The sequence below is a fragment of the Agrilus planipennis genome, unplaced genomic scaffold, assembly GCF_000699045.2.
Source record: "Agrilus planipennis isolate EAB-ADULT unplaced genomic scaffold, Apla_2.0 scaffold7, whole genome shotgun sequence".
In the NCBI taxonomy this organism is placed as follows: Eukaryota; Metazoa; Arthropoda; class Insecta; order Coleoptera; family Buprestidae; genus Agrilus; species Agrilus planipennis.
Genome location: NW_020439340.1, coordinates 282,962 through 296,594, shown reverse-complemented (window position 1 = coordinate 296,594; position 13,633 = coordinate 282,962). Strand labels below are relative to the sequence as shown.

At 31.8% G+C, this 13,633-nt stretch overlaps 1 protein-coding gene and 3 long non-coding RNA genes across 9 annotated transcripts in view; 2 read left to right on the top strand and 2 right to left on the bottom strand.

Annotated features, from left to right (window-relative positions):
• LOC108739967 (histone acetyltransferase KAT7) overlaps positions 1 to 3,830 on the bottom strand; it is a 12,218-nt gene extending 8,388 nt beyond the window's left edge. For both annotated transcript variants that reach the window (XM_018474099.1, XM_018474100.1), the window contains exons 1-4: positions 3,718 to 3,830; positions 3,130 to 3,661; positions 1,955 to 3,055; positions 1,516 to 1,895 (exon numbers count right to left, since the gene is read on the bottom strand). In XM_018474099.1, the coding sequence (XP_018329601.1) occupies positions 1,516 to 1,895; positions 1,955 to 3,055; positions 3,130 to 3,661; positions 3,718 to 3,735 (2,031 nt within the window). In that variant the 5' untranslated portion in view covers positions 3,736 to 3,830. The remainder of the gene's footprint in view (positions 1 to 1,515; positions 1,896 to 1,954; positions 3,056 to 3,129; positions 3,662 to 3,717) is intronic.
• Positions 3,831 to 4,001: 171 nt separating this feature from the next.
• On the bottom strand, positions 4,002 to 4,807 carry LOC108739940. Its single transcript, XR_001938255.2, has 2 exons — positions 4,629 to 4,807; positions 4,002 to 4,573 (listed from the first exon to the last, which is right to left on the bottom strand). It is a non-coding gene; the product is annotated as an uncharacterized LOC108739940 (long non-coding RNA).
• A 3,353-nt stretch (positions 4,808 to 8,160) lies between these two features.
• Positions 8,161 to 9,049, top strand: LOC112905711. The gene is made up of 3 exons (XR_003231972.1): positions 8,161 to 8,428; positions 8,583 to 8,763; positions 8,994 to 9,049. It is a non-coding gene; the product is annotated as an uncharacterized LOC112905711 (long non-coding RNA).
• A 1,413-nt stretch (positions 9,050 to 10,462) lies between these two features.
• LOC108739936 overlaps positions 10,463 to 13,633 on the top strand; it is a 7,453-nt gene continuing 4,282 nt past the window's right edge. The window contains exons 1-7 of one of the 5 annotated variants that reach the window (XR_003231965.1): positions 10,463 to 10,679; positions 10,835 to 11,013; positions 11,205 to 11,431; positions 11,857 to 12,003; positions 12,059 to 12,127; positions 12,491 to 12,683; positions 12,762 to 13,003. This is a non-coding gene — a long non-coding RNA (uncharacterized LOC108739936). Of the gene's footprint in view, positions 10,680 to 10,834; positions 11,014 to 11,204; positions 11,432 to 11,856; positions 12,128 to 12,490; positions 12,684 to 12,761; positions 13,004 to 13,429; positions 13,628 to 13,633 lie in introns of those variants that run through there. The other 4 variants (XR_003231967.1, XR_003231964.1, XR_003231966.1 and 1 more) reach the window with 4 other exon arrangements.

The following is a 13,633-nucleotide window of genomic DNA, read 5'->3' as shown; positions in this document are numbered from 1 at the left end:
ATATATATATATATACCGACGTAACTTTACTATAAACAACACCTTTTTATTTTTATGCCTTTTAGAATTTTTAAATCATACAAATCCTTGTTTAATTAATTAATCAACCTTTTATAAAGTTTCAAACTCAATAGAAAACGCAAATTTGAATAATGCGGTTTTTACTTCGAAGACAAGATTATTTCAATTAGAGGCGAGTTCGGGTGCGTCGATTGTTTCATCTGCAGGACCGTAATCGGAGAATCTTGTCGTTTGCAAAGTCTGGTCATCGGAATGAACGTTGAACGTAAACGCACCTAGTACTACTCTACGGTTAGGTAGTTGTCGTTGTGTCAGCGTCGACGCTATTGCACCCGTGGCAATAGACGAGGCAAACCAGCACCGAGCATCCGTCGCGTCGGGTCAACAACCCTTCAAGCCGCAGTAGTAGTGCAGTCCGACCATCGGTCGCTCGTCCGTCGCGTCGTCGTCCTTTCATCCATCGCGACGTTGCGCAATGTCCTCCTTTTAACGCTTCTTTTGTCGATAGTGTGAATATCCAACTTGTCTATTGTTATTGACCGATTACTGCTCATTTTTTACATGTATTACAAGACACTTTGGCACCCCTTTCCTCAGTCTTAGGTAATCGAGCATGGCCTCCTGAATCAAATAAGACCATTCACGACCATCTTCGACCACATTTTGGGGAATGGTCACTGACCACTTTTCATTTGCCCTTTCCTATACTTCTGTATACAGCAGGTTTGGGAGAGGCCAGTGGCCAACCTTCCGAATATCGGACTGCTGTTTATTAATTATCTATGTACATTGAATATATTGCTGTTATTGTATCGTATAGTAAACATCGTTATCAAACTGCTGAAATTATTCGCACAATTTATTTAAATCAGTCAATAATTCGATAACGGACTGGCGTAGCGATCTAAGTAAGGGAATGTAGTATGTACACGTTTTTCTAAGTTTTGATGTCACGGAATGATTAATAAAGCCCAGATTTATAATGGAAACACAAATATTATGGTAGATATAGTCAAGACCCGGGACTAAGGAAACCCGTAAACGCAAAAAACACAACTAAGCACCTACTTAAATATTTACTTTTAGCGTTTTTATAATTGCGAAATTCTTTATTGCATTTTGTTTGGATGAGTAATATTGAGATGAGACTTACGAGTGTTGTAATTTCAGGGTCGTCCGACAAATGTTATATTCCGAGCAGAAATTTGCTAGGGTTGAAATTCGCTACGCATCCGACTAGCCCTAGTTTAAATGAGGTACTAATCAGGCAATATTTGGTCAGATACTCCTTCATGTACAGCACAGGGCGCGTCTACACCCACCACGTCTGTACGCTATAAAAATGTTGTACGTATGTTATCGACGTCCTAATTGTAAGGAGCCAAAATTTGGGTCGTGGTTATTCCTGCGTCCTATGGAAAAGCACCGCTCGCATCGCCATAGCTAATTTTTGTCGTCCGACTCACTTACTTATACAATATGTATAATACTAACCTTGCTGAAGTACCCCACTGTGTGACAACCCTCGTTGTCGGCCATGGTCATCACGTAGAATAGGAACGGTTCAACATCATAATAAAGAGTTTTATGATCAAGAAAGAATTTAGCTAACAGACACAAATTCTGGCAGTACTGTTTATATCTTTTACCGTCCACTTCCCAAACGGATATTTTGTCTTTTCTATACACTTCTTCGCCAGGAGGATGCCTCCACACGCATTTTACCACATGTCGTTGTAACACTGTACGAGACTTCATGTAGCGCAAGCAATACTCACATATGTATAATTTAGGTAAACGAGCATAGTCTTCTGGGTAAGGACTCTGGTACCACACTTCCATTTCGAATTTGCCCATTTCTATGTATTTAGTGCCTGCAGATTGTTTCAGAATATAAAAATGATTTATTGTAAAAATTAACATTTTTTTGTACCTTTAAAATTAGGAAGTTTTTCTAATTCTTCTTCAATTTTTTCGCTAGCGATGGCTTGTGCGTCCCTAAACAGTTTGAGGTCGTATTCGGGAACGATATTATTCAGATTAGGTTCTTTATTTTTATCCACGTTTGGTTTTATATCTTCGACTGGTTCCATTTTAAACTTGGATCTTAAATCTTTTATTTTATAGAGGTAGGATTTCTGTTCGACTGTGGGATCCATCTTAGCTGTTTTTTTGAAAATATCCAGTGCTTTTTTCCTAAAATCTTCCCTTTTCTTTCTCTCTATTTGCTGCTCCTTACATTGCTGCGCTGTTAAATTATGATAAATTGGACATGCTTCTATCGTAAAATGCTTTTCGAAACGACCACCTAGGTGTCCTGAACTATTACATCCGTCAATGGGACATTTACGTTCTTCTAAAATAGGAATTTCACTATTTCGTTTTGGATTTTTCGTAATTTTCGTTTTTCCTTTAGCTGTTACGGGTGCTCTTTTCACTGGTGATCGACTAAGAGATCGCTTCGTGCTTTCGGTATCCGAGTCAGAGTCGGAATATACAACTCCAATTACATGCTTAGATTTTCTGGTGTTTGCAGATCTAGTGAGCTTCCGTGTGATTTGTTGCTTTTTTTCACCATCGGAATCGGTATGGCTTTCTTTAGAAACTTTGGACGTAGTAGCTTTTTTGATAGGCTTTCTTGATTCCATTTTTTTCGTCGAAATGCTCGAATCGACGCTAGTACCGCAGTCGGAGCTGCTGGAGGAGTCACTACTACTAGTCGTTGACGTTGCCGAAGAAACGACGGCTTTCGACTTTGGTGGAGCTTTTTTGTCAGATTTTGAACGTTCAATAACTTTTGGTTTATCTAGAATACGTGGCGATGCTTTGTTGCGTGGTTTTTGGATGGAAGTTTTTGTTAGTGCCTTTGAAACCTTTGAGTTTAAAGCTTCATCTGAATCTGAACTGTTTTCAGGGGAAAATATACTCTTTTTTTTGTTCAATTCTGATTTTAAAATTGACTTATTTGATTTTGAAGAGTCCTTCTGAACTAATGGGAATGGCTTAAGGATAGGTTTCTGTATCTTGGATGCTCCTGCAAAATGGAATATTCATTTGATTCAAATTTATATACGGCTTTTGTTTGGATTTGTTATTATTTAGGCTCACCTTTTGATAAATTACACTTATTGCCAGATAAATTTGATCCCAGCTTTGATGCAATAGAAGCAGATGCTTTAGGTTTAATCAGACTTTTTTGTTGTGCTTGATTTCTTTTTAGATTTTCCATTTTATTATTCTTATCTTTTTCATCGTTATTATCATCTTCATCAGAGGAATACACACTCATTCGTGATGAAGGTTTCGGAGTTTGGGGAGGTTTTAAAATATGTGAAGACTTATGTTGGATATTTTTGGGTTTCTTGTCCATTTGTTTTTGCATATTTGGGAGTTTAGGAGGAACATCTGTGTTTTTGCGTTGTTTTTGTATTGAAGTTGCAAAGGGAGGCACTTTTTTGCTTTCATTAGTATTTTGAGATTTAACTGCTGCAGGAATTTTCGAAAGTAACTGTTGTTTCGATATATCTTGAGAAGAAGAAGATTCTGACTCGCTGGAAGAGGAAGAATCTGATCCACTTGACGAAGAAGTTGTTGTTGATGCTGATGAGGATCCTGATGTAGAGTCGGTGGTACTTTCTACCTAAAAACAGATTTCGTTAAATAATTAATTTTATAATTTAAGTATTATTAACTAACTCTTTTTTTTGTTGTCATTTTTTATTGCAAGCGAACAGTTTCTATCCAAAATTTTTAAAACTATTTTGTAGCTAAAATTCATATAATTTCAACAATAAGGAAAGTAGGGTTAAAGGAAGGTAGCCTTTTGACACTTCGCATTGTTCATTATCCATAATAATTTTGAAATTCATAATATGTTTAGTCCATAGATAAGGAAAAAATTCATACCGTTAGCGGAAATTATTTATTTTTTGTTTTACGGGTGATTTATACAGATTTTATTCGTATGACCTAATCGTATATGCCGACCTCAGCCTTTTTATTTAATAATTTACACAAAATTATAATAATTTTGAGTATAAGAACTGTGTGGAATGTTAATACAATAATTTATTAGTAATTTAAATTACGAAGGAAATCCGCTTTATTGTTCTAATGATTAATGTTCTTTTTTTTCTTTTTATTAAAACGTTTTGCTGCTTCCACTAAAAAGGCATACTCCATTTGATTAACTATTCTGTTAAATACCATTTGAGCTATTCCAGAAAGAACTGCTGATTTAAATTGAAAACATACATCAAAGGTAATAATGCATGCATTTTCCGGAGCTTCAGGTAACGGAGAAAATTTCCAAATCGTTTCTAGATGCTCTAAAATATGTCGATCATAAGATACCGCCTTAACCAAGTACGGTTTTCTTAAAGTAACTGTTGATGTAAACTTTTGGACAACCGGTGGAAAACCGATTTCTAATGTAGCCTGCATATGGCTGTGACCTTTTCTGTTAAGAATTTCCGATTTTCGACAAAATGGAATAAAATTTGCATAATTTTCAACGTCCGATACAATAGAGTAAATTTGCTCACATGAATAGCTGAAATTTAGTGATCGTTACTTGAATGATAAATAAAATTGTACCGCTTCTTTACTTGACGACTTTTTGTTTATGGAATACTTTCATTTTCATAAATCCAGAAGGTGGGAAATAACTGGAACACTCTTAATACGAAACGGTAAATTTGGCGAACTTTTAATATGATAAATACTTATCAAATTTTCATTTAAAACGGACTGTCAGGTACAGTGTCATTATTTTTTATCGTTCGAATTACTAATTATATGATATTGTTTTTTTTTTCGACATTATAAATAAATGTTGTTGATAATATATGAATGGTAGATTCCTTTTCGCGACGAAAACTACCTTGTATATCTATAGTTTCTTCATTTACAGCTTTCTATTGTATATTGCTAATTTGGTCAACAAAAGAAATCCTGAAAATCCTTTGTAGATAGTACGGTACTAGGATTTTAGTTTAAACGTAAAATAATTGGATGTTGAGTGGCTGCTTTGCTTTTTCATCTCTGCTCTGTGAATTTTTCCGTTATAAATATCTATATGTGCTCACAGCTTATATTGACACAGAGTATAGTTATATGCATCGTATATTACTCCTTAATCTGTAATGGCATTTCTTTTAACAATTATCAATATCTATTGTTCATAGCATCTATGGTATTTCTTTTAACGTTTATCTATTGTCTACAGCTCGAATTGACATTATACATACATACATACTATGATTGTTTAATTATTTATCTGTTATGATTTAAAGTGACGTCATAAAAATTCATAGAGAACATCGATCTGCATTTCCAACCACCTAATTTAAAAAGGCTTTTATGTCTTGTTTATTAATATTTTAAACCCTGATTTTGAAATTCGAGTCTTTAATAAGTAAAGGAATTCAGAAATACTACTGCAGCTTGACGTTCAGAATACTTTGCAGTAAAGTGGGTTGCCTATATCGAAGACAAGATATTTAAAATTTAAAACTAAATCCATTTTAAATCCATGTTATGATGGTACGTTCCCGCAAAATTAAAGAGTGCGCTGTAGTCTAAATAAAAATAAAGATGTTACAGTGCGAGTCGAAATTTGTAAGCAGCTAAATTTTTGGATTTAAATAAAACAACCTAAATTTATATGATACATAAGCAATCTATGAAAATAAATAAGGTTTTACAACACAACGCTGTTTAGTAAGCTGTAAGTGATTTGTTTTCATTTTGTTTTGTATATTTCTTTAACGTGAGTATTTTTACCTTGTGTCCTGTACATTTCAACTTTTTATACGATTCCTGATAATGATAGTTAAAAATGCGTACAAGAAAGTGTTGGTTTTATTTGAAAAAGTTGTGATGAGAGATTGATAAACTCGTAACAGTTGCTTATTTCGTGGGCATCTGAAGTCTATAATTTATTTCTACGTTTCCAAAAAGAATTGTATTTTTAAAAATATCCGTATTTTTAAATTGCATACAAATAAAATGAAACGTTTGTTAATATTCTAGGAAAACTTTAATTGCAGACAATTTTTTAAAAATAAAAATAAGGTACTTCTAAAATATTATAATGCAATTACATAGTTTCTTAATTTCATTCGTTTAAAGTATAAAAAACTCTCTTTCTTTTCCGTTTGGTCGAATTATATTATACCACAGGAATGCGATAAGCCTGCAAGACAACATTATCGTGAATTTATATACGTACCTATATTTTTATAATAGTTTAGACAATTTTTGTTTTGTCGTTAATCGTGTTCTTTTTATTTAACCGTGCATTTGCGTTGTCAAAGTATGAAATTCGAAGAAATTTAAAATCTTTCTCATAATGTGCAGTTTGAAATCCCTAAATCAGTTGAGTTGGTTGACGATAATAAGTAAAGTTTATTCAGAATTTACGTATTAAATCTTCAGATTTGATTACGTATAGATTAAACTTTATAAAACATGTTAATTTGCTAAAAATGATCAAATTGTAACCACAGTAAAATCGTATTTTGTTTATTTTTAATCAATTAAGTTACGGGTCAAGCACTAATAATACATAAAAAATAGAGAAATGAAAGTAATGTATGGATATTGTTCACAAACAGTTTAATCAATTATCCAGACTTAATATCAGAAAGATGCGTATAGTTAAAAATGCCGACATAAAACTGCTAGTTTTATTTGACAGAATTGTGGTGAGCGTATAAAAATTTAATAAAGTAATAATAGTAGTAACGGAGACAGATCCTTCTTTATCAAAAATAGAAATTGATTAAGAAGCAATGTCACCCTTTTTTTGGTGGCTTATAGTAACGGCGCAATGAATTCTTAATTTTCTGTCCAAACATTAAGAAGTTTGTAACAGTTGTTTATTTCGTAGGCATGTGAAGTCTAAAATTTATTTCTACCTTTTCAAAAAGTATTGTATTTTTAATAATGTCTGTGTTTTTAAATCGCATGCCAAGAAAAGAAAACTAAGTTTCAGTTATAAAACCCTTGTAAAAAAAGTCATGCACCTTCTTTGGCACAAGAAAGAAAAAACTAGCTGTGATTTTGAATTATCTCAAATGAAAATTAAAATTTCCCACCCGTATGTCAACGAAAGATTCTTTTCAATTTATTCACAACGGTTTAATAACTAAAACTTATTACGTTCCTGTATAAGATGAATAATACATTCTAAGTGTTTTTTTTTCTTTTGTGATATGAGCAATAGTCCATATCATCTATGTCATCTTTTGGTTTTCTTTAAACAACAGAATGCAATTAATTGACTGCATTATGTATAGGTATACAAAATACATATTATGTCATCTTTTGGTATAAAATAACTACAATTTGTAGTTAGTTAGTTACCTGATAATTTTATAAAAGCTTAAAATTCTAAATAATTAACATACATCAAGGTTATTAATAATTCGGACATAGGAGAATTAAACCACAGAAACTGTTTGTTAATATTACTATATATAATTACTAGAAAAACTTTAATTGCGTGCAATTTTTTTAAAAATAACAATAAGGTAGTTCTAAAATGTTATACTGCAATTAGCTAGTTTCTTAATTTCGTTCGTTTAATGTTTAAAAATTCAACTTGTCCGTTTGGTCGAATTTTATTATACCCAATAATGCATATATATATATATAAGATATAAGATCAGGCGATGGAACGCAAATTGAATTCTGTAAAACGCGGATGAAACTAAGCACGCGATTGGTTACAGCGTCGCAGACATCGAATTTAACGCATCTGATTCGCGTTTGTCTACGTCATCAGTGCTTCATGTGGTAGCAATCGCAATTTCGCGACAAGCCTGAGAGGCGTTTGGCGCATCATAAGTTCATAAAGTTTCGAGGTGGAAGGACGTGCTTTCGCGTCTCTTAAATTCAACTTATCCAGCTAATGTTTTCACAAAATTAGTTTTAATTTGTTCTACGTCTGAAAGGTTAGTTTGATTGATTCATATTCTATTATTATTCTTCGTATTTGCCCACAGCATAAATTAAATTGACAAAATTTTTAAAGGTTATATCTTGAAACAGACATCAGGTTTCGTTATTTTATTCGTTTTTGACTGGTTTTTTTATTACGTGTTTTTGTTTTATTTCATGTTTCATTTATTTAATACGAGTGTTTAATTCTTTTTTTTTTATCCATAATCCGCATATATTTTGACTTTCATTTGAGAGAAAGATAGAAAAGTGAAAAGGATTTCTGCGTAACAGATATCTATTAAATTAATTAGTTAATAATTGTTTTTGTCCTATTACACAGATTAGTCAACAATTAAGAGAGATTTGAACTTATATCCTTTGCTTACTGAAAAGATAAGTCGTCTCCTATGGTGTTTTAGCTGTTAACCTTTCATCTTGGAGGCTCTTGTGGTTAATTAAGGTGAGCATGCATACTGTATTTTCTACACGTAGTGTATTTATTTGATGTTAACAAAGACAAAGATTCCGTATAACTTCAGCAATATATCGTGCATATTATTTACTTAATACTTGATTAATTATATCTGAACACTTTATAAGATTTCATTTTACAGGAACATTAGAAGAGCTCCGGATACCATTAAATTATGAGATTTTGGAGCATTGGTTGTAATAGTCCTCATTTGCCCCCGGAAAGTAGCTGTGCCTATGGTTCTAAAGTAAGCATGAAAGTACCTTCTTTTTTATTGGGAACGAAGACAGTGTGCTGAAAAAAGGATTTATGACAATCAACTGGTATGTAACAGTATTAGTTAAAAATAGTAAATGATATCTTTAGATAATTTCAATTTCTTAGACATTTGTAACTTGCTTCAATAGACAACTTTTAAACAACGTTTCAGAAATGGCAGAAGCAGAATTAATGTGGAACAACAGATCTTTCCATTAGTGTGCATGTTACTGATTTATATTGATTTATTCGATTTAAAAATGGTAATTACGTTTTCTTGCCTGTTTCTATATAGATTGTTGTCCCACAAATGAGAAGGAATTGCAGTTAATTTTGGTGCTACTAAAACAACCGATGCTTTTGACGTCTTCACCTTGCAACATTATGCAGTTAATTTTTGCCATAAAAATGGGAGGCAATTGGAAGTTAATTAATTTGGATGCAACCGGAACAACAAATTATCTGCAGTGGTATCCCTCCTAGATTTGGTTGGTTTGCTCATCACACTGGTAGACTGTAGAACGACACTTTCTACAATTAAGGTGAGAATACATGACTTCATTAATATTAATTGCTCTTTATTAATCTCGTTATGAAATTTCTGTTAACAATTAGCTATTGTCAACAGTATAAATTGAGGTTATTGTGCATCAATATGACTTGACAGTTTTTATTTTCCACAGAGTAAATTGATATTTATCATTGATGTATTTGTGGAGTTTATCGATCTATGAAGTTTATCTATCTATGGATTTTCTTTTAACCTTTTTCTGTTTATGTCATAAATTGACGTGTTATTTGACGTTAATCTATGTCGTTATCTATGGTTGTGATGTAAAATGGCGTAAAGTTGTTGTTTGTTTATTTTTTAATTCAGCTATTTTACTTGCTTTTTGGTGCGTTTTTATTTGTGTTACTTAATTATATGTGTAATTAATATATTTTTTTGTCCATTTCTGCAGGTTATACAATAAATGAGAGAGAATTAATGTTCAGTTTGATTATACTGAAACAACCCATGTCTACATGGGTGTGATCTTTCCTGGATTATATTCTTGATTTGCTGTTTCGTCTTCGCCTTGTAACATATGCAGTTAATTTTCAACCCATGAGCGAGTGCAGCTGGATATTTATTTGAATTCCACCGAAATAAGAAAATCTCTGCTACAGTATTCTTCCTGGAGTTGGTTTACTTTTTACACCTGTAAACTTTGGAATGTTACGTTCTATAATTAATTAAGGTGAGAATACTTGATATAATTAATTTTAGTTGCTCTTTATTAATCTGTTTGCCACCGTATCTGTTTCAGATCGACGTTGGAGAAGACAAAGATGACCCAGTAGTTGAAATAGTTCTTTATCTTGCATGCTCTATCTAGTAGAATTCATTAAGTTCATTTTATTCAAATTAATTTTTTATTTTGCATGTTTTTTTTTTGTTTTTGTAGTTTCTTATAGTTAATTTGATTTAGTTTTTATTTTGCATGCTTATTTTTGTTCTTTTTGTTTCAAGTAATTGTTGATTGTAGATTCTTTTGTTTTTTTTTGTATGTAGTAGTAGTGTTGTTTAGTGTAGTAGTAGCACTACCTCGTTTAGTAGTTGTAGTGTAGTCTAGCCATTTTTAATGTTTTGTTATTTTGTTCGTTTTTAACTGGTTTTTTATTACAAGTTTTTGTTTTATTTCATGTTTCATTTATTTAATACGAGTGTTTAATTCTTTATTTTATCCATTTTCCACATATATTTTGACTTTCATTTGAGAGAAAGGTAGAAAAGAAAAGGATTAAATATTTAAATTTTCTGCGTAACAGATATCTATTAAATTAATTAGTTAATAATGGTTTTTGTCCGTTTACACAGATTGGCCAACAATTGAGAGAGGATTGGAACTGATATCTTTGCTTACTGAAAAGATAAGTTGTCTCCTATGGCGTTTTAGCTGTTAACCTTTCATCTTGGAGGCTCTTGTAGTTAATTAAGGTGAGCATGCATACTATACTTTCTATATGTAGTGTATTTATTTGATATTAACAAAGAAAAAGATTCAGCATTACATTAACAATGTATGGTGCACATTATTTACTTAATACTTAATTAATTATATCTGAACACTTTCATATGATTTCATTTTACAGGAACATTAGAAGAACTCCGGATGTCATTAAATTATGAAATTATGGAGCATTGGTTGTATTAGTCCTCATTTGCCCCATAAAGTAGCTGTGCTCATTGTTCTACAGAAAGCATGAAAGTTCCTTTTTTTCATTGAGAATGAAGACAGTGTGCTGAAAAAAGGATTTATGACAATGAACTGGTATGTGTATTTCTTAGACATTTGTAAGTTGCTTCAATAGACAACTTTTAAACAACGTTTCAGAAATGGCAGAATTAACGTGGAACAGATCTTTCCATTAGTGTGCATGTTACTGATTTATTCGATTTAAAAATGGTAATTAATTGTTTTTTCTTGCTTGTTTCTATATAAATTGTTCCACAAATGAGAAGGAGTTGCGGTTAATTTTGGTGCTACTAAAACAACCAATGCTTTTGACGTCTTCACCTTGCAACATATGCAGTTAATTTTTGCCGTAACAATGGAAGGCAATTGGAAATAAATTAATTTGGATGCAACCGGAACAACAAATTATCTGCAGTGGTATCGTTCCTAAATTTGGTTGGTTTGCTCATCATACTGGTAGACTTTCGAACGCCACTTTCTACAATTAATTAAGGTGAGAATACATGACTTGATCAATATTAATTACCCTTTATTAATCTGTTACGGAATTTCTGTTGGCTATTGTCAACAGTATAAATTGAAGTTGTTGTACATCTACATCACTTCACAATTTTTATTTTCCAGAGAATAAATTGGTATTTATCATTGATGTGTCCATAGACATATATTATGAATGTATCTATAGAGTTTATCTATGGATTTTCTTTTTAACCTTTTTCTGTTTATGTCGTAAATTTACGTCGTGTTATTTGACATTAATCTATGTCGTTATCTATGGTCGTGATGTAAAACGGCGTAAAATTGTTGTTTGTTTTACAATTCAGCTATTTTACTTGCTTTTTGGTGCGTTTTTATTTGTTTTAAATGTGTTTCTTAATTATAAATGTTTTTAATATGTCATTTTTCCCATTTCTGCAGATTATACGACAAACGAAAGGTAATGTTCACTTTGGTTATACTGAAACAACCAATTTGTACGTGAGTGTTGTCTTTCATGGATTATATTCTTCATTTACTGTTTCGTCTTCGCCTTGTAACACCATGCAGTTAATTTTCAACCCATGAGTGAGAGCAACTGGATATTTATTTGAATTCCACTGAAATAACTTCTTTGCTACAGTGTTCCTCCTCGAGTTAGTTTGATTTTCACTTGTGAACTCTCGAGTGATACGTTCTACAATTAATTAAGGTGAGAATATTTGATTTAATTAATTCTAATTGCTCTTTATTAATCTGTTATGAAAATACCTATTGTAAACAGTATAAATTGAGGTTAATTTGGATTTATATTTTACAGTTTTTCCACAGAAGAAAATGTCAATTATCATTGATCTATGTTGTTTCTTTTTAACCTTTTTCAAATCTATGCATCTTAAATTGACGTCGTGATATTTGACACTTACCTATGTCATGATCTATGGTTGCAATATAAAGTGGCTTAGAAATGACCCTTGTTATTTTATAATTCAACTAATTTTACTTTCTTTTTGATACGTTTTTATTTGTGTTTATTATAATTGCAATTAATATGCTTTTTTGTCCATTTCTGCAGGTTATACAATAAATGAGAGAGAATTAATGTTCAGTTTGGTTATACTGAAACAGCCCATTTCTATTACGTGTTGTCTTTCCTGGATGGATTAAATTTTTGATTTGCTGTTTCCCCTTCGCTTCAGTAGACAACTTTAAAGAACGTTTCAGAAATGGCAGAAGCAGAATTAATGTGGAACAGATCCTTCATTAGTGTACATGTTACTGATTTATACTGATTTGTTCGATTTAAAAATGGTAGTTAATTACTTTTCTTGCCTGTTTCTATATAGATTATTATCCCACAAATGAGAAGTTAATTTTGGTGCTACTAAAATAACTGATGCTTTTGACGTCTTCACCTTGCAACGTTATGCAGTTAATTTTTGCCGTAACAATGGGAGGCAATGGGAAATTAATTAATTTGGATGCAACCAGAACAACAAATTATCTGCAGTAGTATTCCTCCTAGATTTGGTTAATTTGCTCATCACACTGGTAGACTTTAGAACGCCACTTTCTACAATTAATTAAGGTGAGAATACATGACTTGATCTTACTTATTAATTACTCTTTATTAATCTGTTATGAAATTTCTGTTAACAATTAGCTATTGTCAACAGTATAAATTGAGGTTATTGTGCATCAATATGACTTGACAGTTTTTATTTTCCACAGAATAAATTGATATTTATCGTTGATATATCTATGGAATTTATCTATCGATGGTGTTTATCTATCTATGGATTTTCTTTTTAACCTTTTGCTGTTGTCTATGTCGTAAATTGACGTCGTGTTATTTGACGTTAATCTATGTCGTGATCTATGGTTGTGATGTAAAATGGCCTAAAGTTGTTTGTTTATTTTTTAATTCAACTATTTTACTTGATTTTTGGTGCCTTTTTATTTGTGTTTCTTAATTATAAGTGTAATTAATATGTTTTTTTGTCCATTTCTGCAGGTTATACAATAAATGAGGGAGAATTAATGTTCAGTTTGGTTATACTGAAACAGCCCATGTCTACATGGGTGTGGTCTTTCCTGGATTATATTCTTGATTTGCTGTTTCGTCTTCGACTTGTAACATCATGCAGTTAATTTTCGACCCATGAGCGAGTGCAACAGGATATTTATTTGAATTCCACTGAAATAAGAAATTCTCTGC